General features: G+C 49.5%; 1 protein-coding gene across 7 annotated transcripts in view; it reads right to left on the bottom strand.

The window, feature by feature from the left end:
* WDR25 (WD repeat domain 25) overlaps positions 1 to 22603 on the bottom strand; it is a 249990-nt gene that overhangs the window by 93264 nt on the left and 134123 nt on the right. For 6 of the 7 annotated variants that reach the window (XR_010190534.1, XM_063948642.1, XM_063948641.1 and 3 more), the window contains 2 exons: positions 9000 to 9170; positions 6536 to 6676 (listed from right to left, as the gene is read on the bottom strand). Coding sequence is in view for 6 of the 7 variants with exons in the window: in XM_063948642.1 (XP_063804712.1) it covers positions 6536 to 6676; positions 9000 to 9170 (312 nt within the window). In the remaining variant the exon portion in view is untranslated. The remainder of the gene's footprint in view (positions 1 to 6535; positions 6677 to 8999; positions 9171 to 22603) is intronic. The other variant, XM_063948646.1, reaches the window with a different exon arrangement.

Here is a 22603-nt window from a genome sequence, read left to right as displayed (position 1 = left end):
GAGCACTCTGCAGCCACCACAACAGCGACACCCTGGTCCCTGGAGACAGGGTTATCAGCCGATGCATCTGAAGATGCGATCCGGACCACTTGTCCAACAGATCCCACTGAAAGATCCTTGCATGGAACCTTCCGAAAGGAATTGCTTCGTAAGAAGCCACCATCTTTCCCAGGACTCTCGTGCAATGGTGCACCGACACCTGTTTTGGTTTCGTGTCCAGTACCATCCCCAGGAACAGTAGACGCGTTGTAGGAACCAGCTGCGACTTTGGAAAATTCAGGATCCAGCCGTGCTGTTGTAGCACTTCCCGAGCAAGTGCTACTCCGATCAACAACTGTTCCCTGGACCTCGCCTTTATAAGGAGATCGTCCAAGTACGGGATAATTAAAACTCCCTTTTTTTGAAGGAGTATCATCATTTCGGCCATTACCTTGGTAAATACCCTCGGTGCCGTGGACAGACCAAACGGCAACATCTGGAATTGGTAATGACAGTCCTGTACCACAAATCTGAGGTACTCCTGGTGAGGAGGGAAATGGGGACATGCAGGTAAGCATCCTTGATGTCCAGTGATACCATGTAATCCCCCTCGTCCAGGCTTGCAATCACCGCCCTGAGTGATTCCATCTTGAACTTGAACCTTCTTATATAAGTGTTCAAGGATTTTAAATTTAAAATGGGTCTCACCGAACCGTCCGGTTTCGGTACCACAAACATTGTAGAATAGTAACCCTGTCCCTGTTGAAGGAGGGGTACCTTGATTATCACCTGCTGAGAAAACAGCTTGTGAATCGCCTCCAGCACTGCCTCCCTGTCCGGGGGAGCTGTCGGCAAGGCAGATTTGAGGAAACGGCGAGGGGGAGACGTCTCGAATTCCAGCTTGTACCCCTGAGATACTACTCGTAGAATCCAGGGATCCACCCGTGAGCGAGCCCACTGGTCGCTGAAGTTCTGGAGACGGGCCCCCACCGTACCTGGCTCCGCCTGTGGAGCCCCAGCGTCATGCGGTGGACTTAGAGGAAGCGGGGGAGGACTTTTGTTCCTGGGAACTGGCTGTATGTTGCAGCTTTTTCCCTCTACCTCTGCCTCTGGGCAGAAAGGACGCGCCTTTAACCCGCTTGCCTTTCTGGGGCCGAAAGGACTGTACCTGATAATACGGTGCTTTCTTTGGCTGTGAGGGAACATGGGGTAAAAATGCTGACTTCCCAGCTGTCGCTGTGGAAACGAGGTCCGAGAGACCATCCCCAAACAACTCCTCACCATTGTAAGGCAAAACTTCCATGTGCCTTTTAGAATCTGCATCTCCTGTCCACTGCCGAGTCCACAATCCTCTCCTGGCAGAAATGGACATTGCGTTTATTTTAGATGCCAGCCGGCAAATATCCCTCTGTGCATCTCTCATGTATAAGACAGCGTCTTTAATATGCTCTACGGTTAGCAATATAGTGTCCCTATCTAGGGTATCAATGTTTTCCGACAGGGATTCTGACCACGTAGCGCAGCACTGCACATCCATGCTGAAGCAATAGCCGGTCTCAGTATAATTCCTGAGTGTGTACATACAGACTTCAGGATAGCCTCCTGCTTTCTATCCGCAGGTTCCTTTAGGGCGGCCGTGTCCGGAGACGGTAGTGCCACCTTTTTAGACAGACGTGTGAGCGCTTTATCCACCCTAGGGGATGTCTCCCAACGTGACCTGTCCTTTGGCGGGAAAGGGTACGCCATTAGTAACTTTTTTGAAATTACCAGTTTTTTATCGGGGGAAGCCCACGCTTCTTCACACACTTCATTTAATTCATCAGATGGGGGAAACACCACTGGTAGCTTTTTCTCCCCAAACATAATACCCTTTTTTGCGGTACCTGGGGTAATATCAGAAATGTGCAACACATTTTTCATTGCCGTAATCATATAACGAATGGCTCTATTGGAATGTACACTAGTCTCATCGTCGTCGACACTGGAGTCAGTATCCGTGTCGACATCTGTGTCTGCCATCTGAGGTAGTGGGCGTTTTAGAGCCCCTGATGGCTTTTGAGACGCCTGGGCAGGCACGGGCTGAGCAGCCGGCTGTCCCACATCTGCTATGTCGTCAAACCTTTTATGTAAGGAGTTGACACTGTCGCGTAATTCCTTCAGGTGTCGACCCCGCAGGGGGTGACATCACATTTATCGGCACCTGCTCCGCCTCCACATAAGCCTCCTCATCAAACATGTCGACACAGCCGTACCGACACACCGCACACACACAGGGAATGCTCTGACTGAGGACAGGACCCCACAAAGTCCTTTGGGGAGACAGAGAGAGAGTATGCCAGCACACACCAGAGCGCTATATAATGCAGGGATTCACACTACACACAGTGATTTTTCCCCTATAGCTGCTAATATTACACAGATTGCGCCTAAATTTAGTGCCCCCCCCTCTCTTTTTTACCCTATGGAGTCTGGAAACTGCAGGGGAGAGCCTGGGGAGCGTCCTTCCAGCGGAGCTGTGAGGGAAAATGGCGCCAGTGTGCTGAGGGAGATAGCTCCGCCCCTTTTTCGGCGGACTTCTCCCGCTTTTTTATGGAAAGTTATGGCAGGGGATTTTACACATATATAGTCTTAATGACTATATTATGTGGTAATTTGCCAAGTAAGGTACTCTTATTGCAGCCCAGGGCGCCCCCCCCCCCAGCGCCCTGCACCCATCAGTGACCGGAGTGTGTGGTGTGCATGGGGAGCAATGGCGCACAGCTGCAGTGCTGTGCGCTACCTTAATGAAGACCGAAGTTTTCTGCCGCCGATTTCCAGGAACGTCTTCTTGCTTCTGGCTCTGCAAGGGGGACGGCGGCGCGGCTCCGGACGGCCGAGGCTGGGCCTGTGTTCGATCCCTCTGGAGCGAATGGTGTCCAGTAGCCTAGAAGCCCAAGCTAGCTGCAAGCAGGTAGGTTCGCTTCTCTCCCCTCGGTCCCTCGTAGCAGTGAGTCTGTTGCCAGCAGATCTCACTGAAAATAAAAAACCTAATTTATACTTTCTTTTCTAGAAGCTCAGGAGAGCCCCTAGTGTGCATCCAGCTCGGCCGGGCACAAAATTCTAACTGAGGTCTGGAGGAGGGGCATAGAGGGAGGAGCCAGTGCACACCAGGTAGTCCTAAATCTTTCTTAGTTGTGCCCAGTCTCCTGCGGAGCCGCTATTCCCCATGGTCCTTACGGAGTTCCCAGCATCCACTAGGACGTCAGAGAAAAGTAGGATGAGACCAGGATAGGACAGTGTCCTGAGGACCTAGGGATGTAGTGTCTGTATGAGGAGAGGTCACAGTGTCACATGCAGCAGAGATACCAGAGAGGGGAACACAGAGAGAGCGATTAGATAAGTAGGATGAGACCAGGATAGGACAGTGACCTGAGGACCTAGGGGTGTAGTGTCTGTATGAGGAGAGGTCACAGTGTCACATGCAGCAGAGACACCAGAGAGGGGAACACTGAGAGTGATTAGATAAGTAGGATGAGACCAGGATAGGACAGTGTCCTGAGGACCTAGGGATGTAGTGTCTGTATGAGGAGAGGTCACAGTGTCACATGCAGCAGAGACACCAGAGAGGGGAACACTGAGAGAGCGATTAGATAAGTAGGATGAGACCAGGATAGGACAGTGTCCTGAGGATCTAGGGATGTAGTGTCTGTATGAGGAGAGGTCACAGTGTCACATGCAGCAGAGACACCAGAGAGGGGAACACAGAGCGATTAGATAAGTAGGATGAGACCAGGATAGGACAGTGTCCTGAGGACCTAGGGATGTAGTGTCTGTATGAGGAGAGGTCACAGTGTCACATGCAGCAGAGACACCAGAGAGGGGAACACTGAGAGCGATTAGATAAGTAGTATGAGACCAGGATAGGACAGTGTCCTGAGGATCTAGGGATGTAGTGTCTGTATGAGGAGAGGTCACAGTGTCACGTGCAGCAGAGACACCAGAGAGGGGAACACAGAGCGATTAGATAAGTAGGATGAGACCAGGATAGGACGGTGTCCTGAGGATCTAGGGATGTAGTGTCTGTATGAGGAGAGGTCACAGTGTCACATGCAGCAGAGACACCAGAGAGGGGAACACTGAGAGTGATTAGATAAGTAGGATGAGACCAGGATAGGACGGTGTCCTGAGGACCTAGGGATGTAGTGTCTGTAAGAGGAGAGGTCACAGTGTCACATGCAGCAGAGACACCAGAGAGGGGAACACAGAGCGATTAGATAAGTAGGATGAGACCAGGATAGGACAGTGTCCTGAGGATCTAGGGATGTAGTGTCTGTATGAGGAGAGGTCACAGTGTCACATGCAGCAGAGACACCAGAGAGGGGAACACAGAGCGATTAGATAAGTAGGATGAGACCAGGATAGGACAGTGTCCTGAGGATCTAGGGATGTAGTGTCTGTATGAGGAGAGGTCACAGTGTCACATGCAGCAGAGACACCAGAGAGGAGAACACAGAGAGAGCGATTAGATAAGTAGGATAAGACCAGGATAGGACAGTGTCCTGAGGATCTAGGGATGTAGTGTCTGTATGAGGAGAGGTCACAGTGTCACATGCAGCAGAGACACCAGAGAGGGGAACACAGAGCGATTAGATAAGTAGGATGAGACCAGGATAGGACGGTGTCCTGAGGATCTAGGGATGTAGTGTCTGTATGAGGAGAAGTCACAGTGTCACATGCAGAAGAGACACCAGAGAGGGGAACACAGAGCGATTAGATAAGTAGGATGAGACCAGGATAGGACAGTGTCCTGAGGACCTAGGGATGTAGTGTCTGTATGAGGAGAGGTCACAGTGTCACATGCAGCAGAGACACCAGAGAGGAGAACATAGAGAGAGCGATTAGATAAGTAGGATGAGACCAGGATAGGACAGTGACCTGAGGATCTAGGGGTGTAGTGTCTGTATGAGGAGAGGTCACAGTGTCACATGCAGCAGAGACACCAGAGAGGGGAACACTGAGAGTGATTAGATAAGTAGGATGAGACCAGGATAGGACAGTGTCCTGAGGACCTAGGGATGTAGTGTCTGTATGAGGAGAGGTCACAGTATCACATGCAGCAGAGACACCAGAGAGGGGAACACTGAGAGACCGATTAGATAAGTAGGATGAGACCAGGATAGGACAGTGTCCTGAGGACCTAGGGAAGTAGTGTCTGTATGAGGAGAGGTCACAGTGTCACATGCAGCAGTGACACCAGAGAGGGGAACACTGAGAGAGCGATTAGATAAGTAGGATGAGACCAGGATAGGACAGTGTCCTGAGGACCTAGGGATGTAGTGTCTATATGAGAGGTCACAGTGTCACATGCAGCAGAGACACCAGAGAGGGGAACACAGAGAGAGCGATTAGATAAGTAGGATGAGACCAGGATAGGACAGTGACCTGAGGACCTAGGGGTGTAGTGTCTGTATGAGGAGAGGTCACAGTGTCACATGCAGCAGAGACACCAGAGAGGGGAACACTGAGAGAGAGCGATTAGATAAGTAGGATGAGACCAGGATAGGACAGTGTCCTGAGGACCTAGGGATGTAGTGTCTGTATGAGGAGCGGTCACAGTGTCACATGCAGCAGAGACACCAGAGAGGGGAACACAGAGCGATTAGATAAGTAGGATGAGACCAGGATAGGACAGTGTCCTGAGGACCTAGGGATGTAGTGTCTGTATGAGGAGAGGTCACAGTGTCACATGCAGCAGAGACACCAGAGAGGAGAACACAGAGAGAGCGATTAGATAAGTAGGATGAGACCAGGATAGGACAGTGACCTGAGGATCTAGGGGTGTAGTGTCTGTATGAGGAGAGGTCACAGTGTCACATGCAGCAGAGACACCAGAGAGGGGAACACTGAGAGTGATTAGATAAGTAGGATGAGACCAGGATAGGACAGTGTCCTGAGGACCTAGGGATGTAGTGTCTGTATGAGGAGAGGTCACAGTATCACATGCAGCAGAGACACCAGAGAGGGGAACACTGAGAGACCGATTAGATAAGTAGGATGAGACCAGGATAGGACAGTGTCCTGAGGACCTAGGGAAGTAGTGTCTGTATGAGGAGAGGTCACAGTGTCACATGCAGCAGAGACACCAGAGAGGGGAACACTGAGAGAGCGATTAGATAAGTAGGATGAGACCAGGATAGGACAGTGTCCTGAGGACCTAGGGATATAGTGTCTGTATGAGGAGAGGTCACAGTGTCACATGCAGCAGAGACACAGAGAGGGGAACACTGAGCGATTAGATAAGTAGGATGAGACCAGGATAGGACAGTGTCCTGAGGACCTAGGGAGGTAGTGTCTGTATGAAGAGAGGTGTTTTGGGGGATATATCTCACCTCTACTCTCCCTCTTGATTAGTCACAAATACTTTTTGTATTATTGTAATTAGCTGTACAGTTACACGCTGGTGTGCTGTATAGGGGAGTATGAGAGGTAAGGCTCTGCCTGTACTGCGTGTATTACATCAGTGCTGTATCTCATATAATGCTACACACACACACACGCACAAACACACACACATTACCTTGTGTCCTTCAAATCGCCTCTTCTTATTCATTGTGTAAGGTCGCTGGGTAGAGAATATAGCAATGTAATTCCCATTGGTCTGAGCAGCAAATACATGGTCCCTTGGGTGCAGGGCGAGGCTCGGGCACGTGTATCGTTCCTAACATAGCATGTGACAAAAACAAATACAATTCTCATTATTCATTCTGGTGTGAGGATAACCGATGCCTGTGTCCTATCGGTGACACATGGGATGATTCAGAGGTGTCGGCATTCACAACCACGATATTGGACGCAGCTAACTTGCAAAAATATGCTAATGACTCAGCCACTGTTGTGTGCGGAGACGCCCCCGCTGGCAGTACTGAGTAAGGTCGTGTGCGATTTGGTCACTGAGGAGTCCAAAGGCCATTACTCTCTCGTTATTCTCTTATAGGCCCTACACACTGGCCGATTTTCTGAAAGATATGAACGATCTCGTTCATAAATGAACGAGAACTCGTTCATATCCTTCAGTGTGGAGACTCCAGCGATGAACGATGCGCGGTCCCGCGCTCGTTCATCGCTGGTCTCCCGCCGGCTGTGCATGCAGGCCAATATGGACGATCTCATCCATATTTGCCTGCACTTCAATGCAGCCGCGTGACGGGGGGAGTGAAGAAACTTCACTCCCCCCGTCACTGCCCCCCCGCCGCCGGGTCGCTCGTCGGCCACCTCGGCGGCGCATCGTCAAATGAGTAGGGCCCCTTAGATCTCTCCAGGACACGGCCCTTTCTTGGCTCAGTGTCCCTTTCTCTGATTCCACCTCCTCTTCGCTACCTCTCTCAGTTGGAGAACCACAAGGCTCAGTCTTAGGTCCTCTGCTTTTCTCTATCTATACCTCATCTCTTGGGAAACTAATCATATCTTTTGGATAATCTGTATGCGGATGATACTCAGATCTACCTATCCTCCCCTGATTTGGGCCGGGTCACTGAATTCCCCTCTGCCATTTCATATTGTTTCTCACCACCTCAAACTTAATATTTCCAGAACAGAATTACTTATATTTCCACCGGCCAATAGTAGTTACCAACCTGATATCTCTCTCTCTGTTGAGAAATCGTCATCAAGCTCGCTGCCTAGGTGTCACCCTGACTCTGAACTGTCCTTAGTGTCTCCCGCATTGATTATTGCAATAGTCTCCTGACTGGTCTTACTAAGAAGAGGCTCTCACCACTCCCATCCATTCTGAATGCAGCAGCGAGGATAATCTTCCTCGCTAGACGTTCATCGTCCGCATTCTATTTCTCCCAACCTGACTATCCGGTGACATAGATGACATGCAGGAGGCACAGAACCTCATAGGTAAAGTGTGGCCGGAGACCCTGGCGGCCATATGGTTAATGGCGGCCACGGCACGTAAGGGATTAGCCCTTAAGTGCCCAGCGCCATTTTAAGGACAACTGGTGCTAGGCACCATATTTGAAATGTACTTATGGCGCTTAAAAATAGGTTTAATGATGTGTAGAACATGTCATATGTAGTGCTCTGTCACAGTTGTAGGATTGCATGTTTACATGTATTTATATTTAAGATGTGCTCACATGTATTTTAAAGGGAAAATGCACTTACTATATAGGACTGATTAAGCATCCCCTATCTTCTGTGACTAGGAAATGTGATGCTAATGGCCCTCTGCTAGCAGATGTGTGAATGATAAAACCTTAGGATGTTGGACAGGGCACGGCAGGTAATGGCTGGGAGTGTGAGTTCCTCAGGGAAAGATGTTAATCACGGGGGATTTCCTTATTCCATATGTACAGTGGTATGGGGACTGGTATGGGTTTGGAAGCTGTGTTTATTTATGTAGCTGGTTTGATTGATCTATGAATCCTGAATGGTATATGCAGGAAAAGGATGAGGAACATTTGTTTGGGAAATCCAATACAAACCGTATTTTGAAGCTGTGTGATAAATGTATCAAAGGAGAAGTGTAAACTCCCAGGTGGTAGGAATTGGAGTTTAAATGACACCAAACGGTGTGTGTGACAGGAAGGAGGAAATTGCTTCATGCACTTATATCCTTTTAAAATGTAATTTATTTATATTTTGTAAGATATCCTGATTGGATGGAAAGGACTCAGGGGGGAACTACCCACTGAGATGCATTGTGGTTTCACGGTATAAAAAGAGGAGGCCTGTAAGCTTCACAGTGTATTATACCATTTTCATTCTGCTGTAACATCTTACTGGATTGCTGTTGCCCCTAGCAATAGGGAAGAGTATTTTTTAAGACTCCATCAGCCAATCAGAGGTGTGCAGGACAGGAAACAGCGGTTATCAGCCAATGATATTTGTGGGTACGAGGCCCAAGTGCATCACTATTAACCACCTCTGCAGCACGCCAGTAAGGTGCTGTGCATGGACTGATGCAACGGTGGCTGCGACCTCACCAATGACATCACTAGCACAATGCATTAGTTATGGGGAGAAATACGTACATGGAAAATCTGATTGGATATCTTGGCTGCGGAGGCAAAATCCCATGCGATAATGGTGCGGTCGGCAGAATCACGACTCACTGAATCCGTAGTGCTGAGAAACTCTTTGCCCCCGGGGAGGAAGAGGACATCAAAGTGCTGCTGCACCGCTGCTTTATACAGGTGTATCACCTACAGAACCATCAAATAGAAATTAGCACTATCTACTACTAGTAAGAGAGATGTGTGTACATGTTACTGCCCGGCCTCAGACCCACTACCCACCACACACATCACATAGGCTGCATGAATGCAACACATAATGCATTATCCCAGGTCACCCAGCAGGTGTACATGTGTACTCATTACTCACTGACACGTTTCCCAGGTCACCCAGCAGGTGCACAGGTGTACTCATTACTCACCGACACGTTTCCCAGGTCACCTAGCAGGTGCACAGGTGTACTCATTACTCACTGACACGTTTCCCAGGTCACCCAGCAGGTGCACAGGTGTACTCATTACTCACTGACACGTTTCCCAGGTCACCCAGCAGGTGCACAGGTGTACTCATTACTCACCGACACGTTTCCCAGGTCACCTAGCAGGTGCACAGGTGTACTCATTACTCACTGACACGTTTCCCAGGTCACCCAGCAGGTATACAAGTGTACTCATTACTCACTGACATGTTTTCCAGGTCACCCATATAAATTGCATTATACTGGAAACTACTGAGGAGGAAAGGGATCTAGGAGTCACTATGTCAGGTGAAATAAAGGATAAATACAGTATTAATGGCACTATACTGGAAACTACTGAGGAGGAAAGGGATCTAGGAGTCACTATGTCAGGTGACAAAGGATAAATATAGTATTAATGGCACTATACTGGAAACTACTGAGGAGGAAACGGATCTAGGAGTCACTATCTCAGGTGACATAAAGGATAAATATAGTATTAATGGCACTATACTGGAAACTACTGAGGAGGAAAGGGATCTAGGAGTCACTGTCTCAGGTGACATAAAGGATAAATATAGTATTAATGGCACTATACTGGGGACTACTGAGGAGGAAAGGGATCTAGGAGTCACTATCTCAGGTGACATAAAGGATAAATATAGTATTAATGGCACTATACTGGGGACTACTGAGGAGGAAAGGGATCTAGGAGTCACTATCTCAGGTGACATAAAGGATAAATATAGTATTAATGGCTCTATACTGGAAACTACTGAGGAGGAAAGGGAACTAGGAGTCACTATTTCAGGTGACATAAAGGCAGGTAAGCAATGTAACACAGCAATGAGGAAGGCTAGTCAGATGCTTGGTGCATTGGGAGAGGAATCAGCAGCAGAAAGAAGTAATAATTCCACTGTATTGGTCATTGGTACGGCCTCATCTAGAATACTGTGTCCAGTTCTGGAGGCCATATCTTCAGAAGGATATAAATACATTAGAGACTGTACAAAGAAGGGCAACTAACATGGTGCATGGCCGACATCACAAAACATACCAAGAAATACAAAAAAATCCCAATATGTATAGTGTGGGGCAGAGAAGGGAAAGGGGGGACATGATAGAGACTGTCACATATATCAAGGGTTTTAACAAAGTCCAGGAGGGAAACATTCTCCAAATGAAGAGAAGCAATAAGACACGAGGACATTCACTGAGACTGGAGGGGGGAGGTTCAGGGGAAATTTGAGGAAAAATGACATCACAGAAAGAGTAGTGGACAAGTGGAATAGCCTCCCATCAGAGGTGGTAGACTCTAAGACAGTAGAGCAATGTAAATATGCTTGGGATAGACATAAGGATCCTTACAAAAAAATAAGGATCAAATAAGGTTTGAGATAAAAATATGGTAAAAAAAGGGGCAGACTAGATGGGCCAAGTGGTTCTTATCTGCCGTCAAATTCTATGTTTCTATGTGTGCATTTTTGTTGCATGTTTAATTAACTACAATTAATACTCTCCTGTAATCCTTTCACGTGGAGCACAGACAGTATTATCCACTCGCCCATTATTTTGGTACATTAATTAGTATTTTCAATTAAACGCACAACATGACTGACTTGGCGCCCAAGTGTAATAAGGAATATTTGCATATTGCATATTTTGTTACTGTGTTTTCCTTGTAGTGGCAAATGTTATTCTATAGCAGTGATTTTCAACCTTTTTTTACTCGCGGCACATTGAACAATATTTTAAAATTGCCAAGGCACACCATCAGTTCCCCACAGAAAAAAACAAAGCACACACATTGGCCCTCACAGTAAAAAATAAATAAATCCACACATACATTGGCCTACACAGAAAAAACAATCACATTGCTCCCCACATAAATCATGTTGCTCCTTACATAAATCCTATTGCTCCACACATAAATCAATCACATTTCTCCCCACATAAATCCTATTGCTCCCCACATGAATTATTCACATTCTTCCCCCCATAAATCCATAAATTCTTATTCTCCCCACATAAATACTATTGAAATTATTTGGTTCCCCACAGGAGAAATAAAATAACAAATATTATTATCAGCTGTCCTCCTCCCTGTCCCTCAGTGGCGGGGGTTGTTCATAGTGGAGTTCTGCGAATACTGAGCAGCGGGCGGTCGGGCAGGTGTGGATGTGGGTGGGCAAGGAAAGCTGTGTATGCAGGCAAGAACTGGAAGCAGGAGGGTGGGCTGGCTGGGTGGTGAGACGCGGCGGCCGTGACCTATGATATCACACCATTTTCAAGGCATAGGTCACAGCCGGAGCATGACTGATCCTCTAAGAAGAGCCCAAACCAACAGTTCACTCTGAGGGTGCAGGAAGCTGCTCTGGCTCCGGGGCACACCCTGCAACTGGTCACGGCACACTAGTGTGCCATGGCACACTGGTTGAAAAAGCCTGTTCTATAGGGATACAGTCAGGATCCCCCGTCGGTTGGGTTTAGGCTGCGGAGGGAGTGTTAGGGTTATGGTACGGGGTGGGGTTAGGGTTAGACGACCCCCTCAGAGGTTTAGGCTGCGGCTCGGGAGGGTTAGGCTTAGGCAGCAGGGATGGGAGGTTAGGCTCAGGCACTGACGGGGGGGGAGGGGGGGGGGGGGAGTTAGGGTTAGGCAGCGGATAGGGAGGGTTAGGGGAGGTAAAGGAGAGGGTATAGCACCCCTTACTCACCCCTGTCGGCTTCTGCACAATCGGGATCCCGACATCTGTATTTCGAACGTCGAGATCCCAACTACTGGCTTCCCGTACTAATCCCCTATACAATTGCAATTTCTAAAACAAAAAACACTACATGGAAAAAAATAAAATAAAAAATATTCTCTTATTGGCCAAAGCTGTAAGGGGACTCGGGGGTGCGAGAGGTTCTGCCGAATTTCTTGGCTTCTTCCTGGAATGTCTGCAGAGAACCACAGGAATATATTTCTGGATCTGATGCAATTCAATGGTCCTCACTGTAAGTTGTGCAGAGTTTTATCCATGGCTGATGGAGGTCTACCTACCCGAGCAGTTCCTGCATCATGGCTACTTACACACAAGTCCGCACTGCTAACTGCAATCATCCCGGAACATTTCTCTATTCTAGTTTTCCTTCTCAGAAAAGAATTGTGTAAGGGATTTTTCTACACCTTTATAGCATTCCTTCCGGAGTCATCCAGATCACACGTTTCACCTCAAATTCAAAGTACCTAAGTGACCTGTACTATCAAATTAGGTAAGTGGTACCCCAACAGGGCCATGTTATCAGGACTGAGCAGCTGTGTGCTGGGCTGCCATCAGAAATCCTGGGGCCCGGGACTCACAATAAATGATATATATATATATATATATATATATATATATATATATATATATATATATATATATGCTGCTACAGTACAGATCCTGCCTGCCAGACAGCTCGATGGTGATAGACAGCCTGAATGGAGAGTGATAGGCCTTGATACAAGTCACTATCTGGTACACAAACTACTTGTGTATGTGTGTCGAAACGCACCTTGTAAAATCATCCTACACCATATGGCGCTTGTACTTCTCCCCCCTTTTTTCGCAACTACAGAAACATTGCTGAATTGAGCAGCCGTCTAGAACAGGCTTTCCCAACCACGGTCCTCAAGGCACACTAACAGTGCAGGTTTTAGTGATATCCAGGCTTCAGCACAGGTGACTTAATTAGTAGCTCAGTTACTTTGATTTAGCCATCTGTGCTGAAGCCTGGATATCACTAAAACCTGCACTGTTAGTGTGCCTTGAGGACCGTGGTTGTGAATGCCTGGTCTAGAAGATTAGAAGGTGTACACTAAGGACTAAACAGCCCGGAATCTTTGTGCTTCTACCCTGTGAATTGAACCAGGGCAGTACAGTCACTGTTTGTGACTTTCTACCTTTGATTTATTCCTGATTATTAATACCCTCTTAATTTGAATAAGTGATATAACAGTTGAACTAGAGACGAGCGCATAGATCTATACAGTTTATATATATATATATATATATATATATATATAAAAATAAATATAAAAGGAGATTTATGGTAAGACTGGCCACTGTTAAATCTCTTTTTGTGAGGTCCACTGGATTCCACAGGGAATAACATCGGGGTGTAGAGTGGATCTTGATCTGAGGCACCAACAGACTAAAGCTTTGACTGTTCCCAGGATGCACTGCACCGCCTCCTCTATAACCCCGCCTCCAGGCACTGGAGCTCAGTTTTGTTAACCAGTCCAATGCAGTAGCAGGTAAAAGAGACGACAACCGTTAGTAGCCACGTACACCACATTCTCACCACAGGAGAGGGTGTCAGCAGCCAATGCCATACAAACCCAAAGAAGCTAAGTGCGTCATGGTGGGCGCCCTGTGGAACTCAGTGTACCTCGCAGAAAGAGATTTAACAATGGTAAGATCTTAACATAAATCTCCTTTTCTCTTACGTCCTAGAGGATGCTGGGGACTCCGTAAGGACCATGGGGTATAGACGAGCTCCGCAGGAGACATGGGCACTCTAAAGACTTTAGAATGGGTGTGCACTGGCTCCTCCCTCTATGCCCCTCCTCCAGACCTCAGTTAGATCCTGTGCCCAGAGGAGACTGGGTGCATTACAGGGAGCTCTCCTGAGTTTCTCTGAAAAATACTTTTTGTTAGGTTTTTTATTTTCAGGGAGCACTGCTGGCAACAGGCTCCCTGCATCGTGGGACTGAGGGAGAGAAGCAGACCTACTTAAATGATAGGCTCTGCTTCTTAGGCTACTGGACACCATTAGCTCCAGAGGGTCGGAACGCAGGTCTCACCCTCGCCGTTCGTCCCGGAGCCGCGCCGCCGTCCTCCTCACAGAGCCGGAAGATAGAAGCCGGGTGAGTATTAAGAAGAAAAGAAGACTTCAAAGGCGGCAGAAGACTTCAGATCTTCACTGAGGTAACGCTGCGCGCCATTGCTCCCACACATACACACACAGCGGGCACTGTAAGGGTGCAGGGCGCAGGGGGGGCGCCCTGGGCAGCAATAATAACCTCAAGGGACACTGGCCAGCATAATAGATACTGCGGAGGTAGTATATTACAAAACCCCCGCCAGTATAAAGAATTTGAGCGGGACTGAAGCCCGACGGTGAGGGGGCGGAGCTTGATCCTCCAGCACTAACCAGTGCCATTTTCTCCACAGCACACTGCAGAGAAGCTGGCTCCCCGGACTCTCCCCTGCTGAACACGGTTACAGAGGGCAAAGAAGGAAGGGGGGGCACATTTAATTGGCGCAGTGAGTGTATATATATATTTATATAAAAGCGCTGTACTAACTGGGATTTTATTCCAGTGTCAGGTGGCGCTGGGTGTGTGCTGGCATACTCTCTCTCATAACAGGTTCGAGAGCCAACGCCATGGCGATTTCTGCTAGGCAAGCCCTGTGGACCCGCCAATGGACGGGTGATGCCGACTCAAAGAGGCATATGGAAGTTTTGCCTTACAAGGGGGAGGTTTTATTTGGGGAAGGTCTCGCGGATCTGGTTTCCACAGCTACTGCGGATAAATCTATTTTTTTACCTTATGTTCCCCCACAGCAAAAGAGAACACCACAATATCAGATGCAGTCCTTTCGGCCGCATAAGTCCAGAAGAGGTCGGGGCTCTTCCTTCCTCGCCAGAGGTAAGGGTAGAGGGAAAAAAATGCCTGCTACGGCTAGTTCCCAGGAGCAGAAGTCCTCCCCGGCTTCTACTAAATCCACCGCATGACGCTGGGGCTCCACTGAGGGAGTCCGCGCCGGTGGGGGCACGTCTTCAACTCTTCAGCCACGTCTGGGTTCAGTCAGACGTGGATCCTTGGGCAATGGAAATTGTATCCCAGGGATACAAGCTGGAATTCGAAGACGTGCCTCCTCGCTGGTTTTTCAAATCGGCCTTACCAGCTTCTTCCCCAGAGAGGGAGATAGTTTTAGCTGCAATTCAAAAACTGTGTCAACAACAAGTGGTTGTCGAGGTTCCCCTAGATCAACAGGGGAAGGGGTACTATTCAACCCTGTTTGTGGCCCCGAAACCGGATGGCTTGGTCAGGCCCATTCTAAATCTAAAATCCCTAAACCTGTACTTGAAAAAGTTCAAATTCAAGATGGAATCACTCCGGGCAGTTATCTCCAGCCTGGACGGGGGGGATTTTATGGTGTCACTAGACATAAAGGATGCATACCTTCATGTCCCCATATATCCCCCTCATCAGGTGTACCTGAGATTCGCTGTACAGGACTGTCATTACCAGTTTCAGACGTTGCCGTTTGGGCTTTCCACGGCCCGAGGATTTTCACCAAGATAATGGCGGAAATGATGGTGCTCCTGCACAGGCAGGGAGTCACAATTATCCCATACTTGGACGATCTCCTGATAAAAGCGAGATCGAGAGATCAGTTGCTGAAAAGCGTGTCGCTCTCCCTGAGAGTGCTGCAGCAACATGGCTGGATTCTAAATCTACCAAAGTCACAGTTGGTTCCAACGACTCGGCTATCTTTCTTAGGCATGATTCTGGACACGGAACAAAAAGGTGTTTTTCTCCCAATGGAAAAAACCCAGGAACTCCAGAACATGGTCAGAGACCTGTTAAAACCGACAAGAGTGTCAGTCCATCAATGCACTCGAGTACTGGGAAAAATAGTGGCGACCTACGAGGCCATCCCCTTTTGCAGGTTTCATGCGAGGACATTTCAGTGGGACCTTCTGGACAAGTGGTCCGGGTCCCATCTTCAAATTCATCAGAAAATAAGCCTGTCCCCCAGGGCCAGGGTGTCTCTCCTGTGGTGGCTGCAGAGTACTCACCTTCTAGAGCAGAGGTGGGGAACCTTTTTTCTACCGAGGGCCATTTGGATATTTATAAAATCCTTCGGGGGCCATACAAGTCTGCCCCCGCGCGCTCCAAAAAAATGGGTGTGGCCAGTTAAAATGGGACGTGATACACATATGCCCCCAATAGTGCAGTGCCAGATCCACAATTGCCCCCACAGTGCCAGGTATACAGATGCCCCCACAGTGCCAGGTATACAAATGCCCCTCACAGTGCCAGGTATACAGATGCCCCCACAGTGCCAGGTATACAAATGCCCCTCACAGTGCCAGGTATACAGATGTCCCCACAGTGCCAGGTATACAGATGCCCCTCACAGTGCCAGGTATACAGATGCCCCCACAGTGCCAGGTATACAAATGCCCCTCACAGTGCCAGGTATCCAGATGTCCCACAGTGCCAGGTATACAAATGCCCCTCACAGTGCCAGGTATACAGATGTCCCCACAGTGCCAGGTATACAGATGCCCCTCACAGTGCCAGGTATACAGATGCCCCTCACAGTGCCAGGTATACAGATGCCCCCACAGTGCCAGGTATACAGATGCCCCCCACAGTGCCGGTATACAGATGCCCCCACAGTGCCAGGCATACAGATGCCCCCACAGTGCCAGGTATACAGATGCCCCCGCTCCCCCCCCCCACCGTGCTGCTTACCGTTTCTTTCGGCGGGGACACGGAGGAGAGCGCAGCTATGTTGGGCGGCGGCGTGTAGGACTTGAAACCAGCTGCCGGTTCGAGAGCCAATCAGAGCTCGCAGACCGGCTGCCGGTCCGCGAGCTCTGACTCTGGCTCACAAACCGGCGGCTGGTTTCAAGTCCTACACGCCGCCGCAGCCGCCCGACAATAGCCGCGCTCTCCTGCGTGTGGTGACAGCTGAGACACGCTGCCGCCGGACTGAGCGGCAGCGTGTCTCACTGAGAGGAGCGGGTGGGCCGGACCAAACGGCTTTGCGGGCATTATACGGCCCGCGGGCCGGAAGTTCCCGACCCCTGTTCTAGAGGGTCGCAGGTTCGGCATTCAAGACTGGGTTCTGGTGACCACGGACGCGAGCCTCCGAGGATGGGGAGCAGTCACACAAGGAAGAAATTTTTAGGGACTATGGTCAAGCCAGGAGGCTTGTCTACATATCAACATACTGGAATTAGGGGCCATATACAACGGCCTACGACAAGCGGAGAATCTTCTTCGCAACCTACCGGTTCTGATTCAATCAGACAACGTCACAGCCGTGGCTCATGTAAACCGCCAAGGCGGGACAAGGAGCAGAGTGGCAATGGCTGAAGCCACCAGGATTCTTCGCTGGGCGGAAAATCACGTAAGCGCTCTGTCAGCAGTCTTCATTCCGGGAGTGGACAACTGGGAAGCAGACTTCCTCAGCAGACACGATCTCCATCCAGGAGAGTGGGGACTTCATCAAGAAGTCTTTGCAGAGATAACAAGTCTTTGGGGACTTCCTCAAATAGACATGATGGCGTCACGCCTCAACAAGAAGCTTCGGAGGTATTGTGCCAGGTCAAGGGACCCTCAGGCAGTAGCGGTAGACGCCCTGGTGACACCATGGGTGTTTCAGTCGGTCTATGTGTTCCCTCCTCTTCCTCTCATCTCAAAAATATTGAGAATCATAAGACGAAAAAGAGTGAGAACAATACTCATTGTTCCAGATTGGCCACGAAGGGCCTGGTATTCGGATCTTCGGGAGATGCTCACAGAAGATCCATGGCCTCTTCCTCTCAGGGAGGACCTGTTGCAGCAGGGGCCCTGCGTGTTCCAAGACTTACCGCGGTTACGTTTGACGGCATGGGGGTTGAACACCGAATCCTAGCGGGGAAAGGTATTCCGGAGGCAGTCATCCCTACTCTGATAGGGGCTAGGAAGGAGGTGACGGCGAAACATTATCACCGTATCTGGAAGAAGTATGTATCTTGGTGTGAAGCCAAGAATGCTCCTACGGAAGATTTCCACCTGGGCAGTTTTCTCCACTTTCTACAGACAGGAGTGGATATGGGCCTGAAGTTACGCTCCATTAAGGTACAGATTTTGGCCCTATCTATATTCTTTCAGGAGGAATTGGCTTCTCTCCCAGAAGTCCAGATTTTTGTAAAGGGAGTGCTGCACATCCAGCCTCCTTTTGTGCCCCCAGTGGCACCATGGGACCTTAACGTGGTGTTACGGTTCCCAAAATCTCACTGGTTTGAACCTCTTCAAACGGTTGAATTAAAATTTCTCACTTGGAAAGTGGCCATGTTGTTGGCCTTGGCATCTGCAAGGCGGGTGTCCGAATTGGCGGCTTTGTCTCACAAGAGCCCTTATCTGATTTTCCATGTGGATAGAGCAGAATTGAGGACTCGTCCTCAATTTTTGCCAAAGGTGGTTTCATCTTTTCATATGAACCAACCTATTGTGGTGCCTGTGGCTACGGGTGACTTGGAGGATTCCAAGTCCCTTGATGTGGTCAGGGCCTTAAAAATTTACGTAGCCAGGACGGCTCGGGTTAGGAAAACAGAGGCACTGTTTGTCCTGTATGCAGCCAACAAGGTTGGCGCTCCTGCTTCTAAGCAGACTATTGCTTGCTGGATCTGTAATACGATTCCGCAGGCTCATTCTACGGCGGGATTGCCGTTACCAAATTCGGTAAAGGCCCATTCCACTAGGAAGGTGGGCTCTTCTTGGGCGGCTGCCCGAGGCGTCTCGGCATTACAGCTGTGCCGAGCAGCTACTTGGTCGGGTTCAAATACTTTTGCAAAATTCTACAAGTTTACCCTGGCTGATGAGGACCTCATGTTTGCTCAATCGGTGCTGTAGAGTCATCCGCACTCTCCCGCCCGGTCTGGAGCTTTGGTATAATCCCCATGGTCCTTACGGAGTCCCCAGCATCCTCTAGGACGTAAGAGAAAAAAGGATTTTAAACCTACCGGTAAATATTTTTCTCCTAGTCCGTAGAGGATGCTGGGCGCCCGTCCCAGTGCGGACATATTTCTGCAAGACTTGTATATAGTTGTTGCTTACATAAGGGTATGTTACAGTTAAGATCAGTCGTTGGCTGATGCTGTTTTGTTCATACTGTTAACTGGTTGCGTATATTCCAGGTTATACGGTGTGGATGGTGTGGGCTGGTAAGAATCTTGCCCTTAGATTAACAAAAATCCTTTCCTCGTACTGTCCGTCTCCTCTGGGCACAGTTTCTCTAACTGAGGTCTGGAGGAGGGGCATAGAGGGAGGAGCCAGTGCACACCCATTCTAAAGTCTTTAGAGTGCCCGTGTCTCCTGCGGAGCCCGTCTATACCCCATGGTCCTTACAGAGTCCCCAGCATCCTCTACGGACTAGGAGAAAAAGATTTACCGGTAGGTTTAAAATCTTATTTTCTGCAGCGGGGTACACTGGTATTCCACAGGGAATAACATCGGGGATGTCCTAAAGCAGTTCCTCATGGGAAGGGACGCACTGTAGCGGGCACAAGAACCCGGCGTCCAAAGGAGGCATCCTGGAGGCAGAAGTATCAAAGGCATAGAACTTGATGAACGTGTTCACTGAGGACCACGTAGCCGCCTTGCACAATTGTTCTAGGGACGCGCCACGGCGGGCCGCCCAAGAAGTTCCAACAGACCGAGTAGAATGGGCCTTGATAGTAGCAGGAGCTGGAAGTCCAGCCTGTACATAAGCATGCGCAATCACCATTCTAATCCATCTGGCCAAGGTGTGCTTATTCGCAGGCCAGCCATGTGTGTGAAAACCAAAAAGGACAAAGGGAGTCATTCAGAGTTGATCGTAGCTGTGCTAAATTAAGCACAGCTACGATCAGGCACTCAGACATGTGCGGGGACGCCCAGCACAGGGCTAGTCCGCCCCGCATGTCAGCGTGCCCCCCCCCCCCCACCCCCCACAGCAGTGATGCTTTTGCATTTGAGGAGTAACTCCCGGCCGGCACAGCTCCTGCGGCTGGCCTGGAGAACCTCTTCGCTGCCCGGGTCGCAGCGGCAGAGTGTGTGACGTCACGCAGCTGCCGCGGCCCGCTTCCCTGCCAACGGTCTGGCCACGCCTGCGTTGGCCGAACCGCGCCCCCTAAATGGCGGCTTAACTCCACCGGCGCATGCACAGTACTGCCCCAATCGCACTGCTGCGATAAATTGCAGTGTGCGATCAGGTCAGAATGACCCCCAAAGAGAGAATCAGAGCTCCTAAGAGAGGCGGTTCTCTTCACATATATACGGACAGCCCGTACCACATCCAGAGACCGTTCTTTGGAGGACAAACCAGGAGAGATAAAGGCCGGAACCACAATCTTAGTTAAGGTTGAAAGACGACACGACCTTAGGTAGATAACCAGGTCGAGTTGGAAGAACCGCACGGTCACAGTGAAAAAATCAGAAAGGGTGACCGACAGGATAAGGCACCCAAGTCTGAAACCCTTCTAGCAGAGGCAAAAGCCAGCAAAAATAAGACCTTAAGTGTAAGCCATTTAAGGTCCACAGACTCAAGAGGTTCGAACGAAGACTCTTGTAGGGCATCCAGAACAACCGACAAATCCCAAGGAGCCACAGGAGGGATAAAGGGAGGTTGAATCCGTAAAACGCCCTGAGTGAAAGTATGAACGTCAGGCAGAGTCGCAATTTTTCTCTGAAACCATACCGACAAGGCTGAAATATGAACCTTGAGGGAGGTCAGACGAAGGCCTAATTCCAGTCCCTGTTGCAGAAAAGCAAAAAGTTTGGCAGTACTGAACTTGTACGCATCATAATTCTTAGCCGCACACCAGGTGACGTAAGAATTCCAGACCCTATAATAAATCCGAGCCGAAGCCGGTTTACGGGCCTTCAACATAGTTTGAATGACCACCTCAGAAAATCCCTTGGCCCTCAGGAGTGAAGCTTCAGAAGCCACGCCGTCAAAGCCAGTCGGGCCAGATCCTGGTAGACACAAGGGTCCTGAGCGAGGAGGTCTGGGCGTTGAGGAAGTAGAAGAGGACGCTCTATCGAGAGACACTGCAGGTCTGAGAACAAATGCCGTCTGGGCCACGCTTCTTGCTTGAACTTCCTTAGTACCCTGGACAGGAGTGACACTGGAGGGAACATGCATGGCAGCCGAAAGTTCCATGGAATAGCCAGGGCGTCCACGAATGCTGCTTGAGGATCCCTTGTCCTTGCTCCGAAGACCGGAACCTTGTGATTGTGTCGAGACACCATCAGGTCTACATCTGGTAGGGCCCACTTGTCCACTAGGAGTTGAAAGACTTACGGATGAAGGCTCCACTCTCCGGCGTGTACGTCCTGACGACTCAGGAAGTCCGCTTCCCAGTTGAGGACCCCCGGAATGAACACAGCCAATACGGCTGGCAGATGGCGTTTCGTCCATAGAAGAATTTTTGACACTTCCATCATTGCCATACGGCTTTGAGTGCCGCCTTGATGATGTATGTACGCCACCGTACAGTTGTCCGACTGTACTTGAACAGGCCTGTTCTGTACCAGAGGCAGGGCCAGTTTCAGAGCATTGAACACTGCCTGCAACTTCAGACTGTTTATCGGAAGGAGTGATTCCTCCCTGGTCCATCGACCCTGAAGAGAGTGTTGCTCCAACACTGCACCCCAACATTGCAGACTGGCATCCGTCGTTAGAAGGACCCAGTTGGAGATCCAGAAGGGATGAACCCTGCTCAATTGTTGGTCCTGGAACCACCATCTCAGAGACAGACGAACTTCCAGAGTCAAGGAAATAATCATGTGAGACCTGATCCGGTGAGGCAGGCCGTCCCACTTGGAAAGGATTAACTGCTGCAGAGGGTGAGAATGAAATTGAGCGTACTTTACCTTGTCGAAAGCCGACACCATGAGGCCTAGTACTTGCATCGCCGAGTGTATCGACACACGAGGGCAAGAGAGGAAGCATCGTATCCTGTCCTGACGTTTCAGGACCTTCACCGGAGACAAGAACAACCGCTGGTTGTGTGTGTCCAGTAACACCCCCAGGTGCACCATGCTCTGAGCAGGAACTAGCGAGGATTTCTTCCAGTTGATGAGCCACCCGTGGGCTTGCAGGAATTGGACCGTCAGTTCCAGATGGCGGAGAACCTCCGAGGAGTTCGCCAGGATCAACAAGTCGTCCAGATACGGCAGGATCCTGATACCCTGATTGCGGATAAAGGGCCGTCATGACTGCCATGACCTTGGTGAAGATTCGCGGAGCCGTGGTAAGTCCAAAAGGCAAGGCCTGGAATTGATCATGTAGGTTGCCAATAGCAAACCGCAGATATTGCTGATGCGACATGGCAATAGGTATATGTAGGTAAGCATTCTGTGTATCCAGG

This window comes from Pseudophryne corroboree, chromosome 12 (assembly GCF_028390025.1).
Source record: "Pseudophryne corroboree isolate aPseCor3 chromosome 12, aPseCor3.hap2, whole genome shotgun sequence".
Classification (NCBI taxonomy): domain Eukaryota; kingdom Metazoa; phylum Chordata; class Amphibia; order Anura; family Myobatrachidae; genus Pseudophryne; species Pseudophryne corroboree.
The sequence above is the reverse complement of the archived record's forward strand: the minus strand, read 5'-3'. Positions and strand labels throughout refer to the sequence as shown.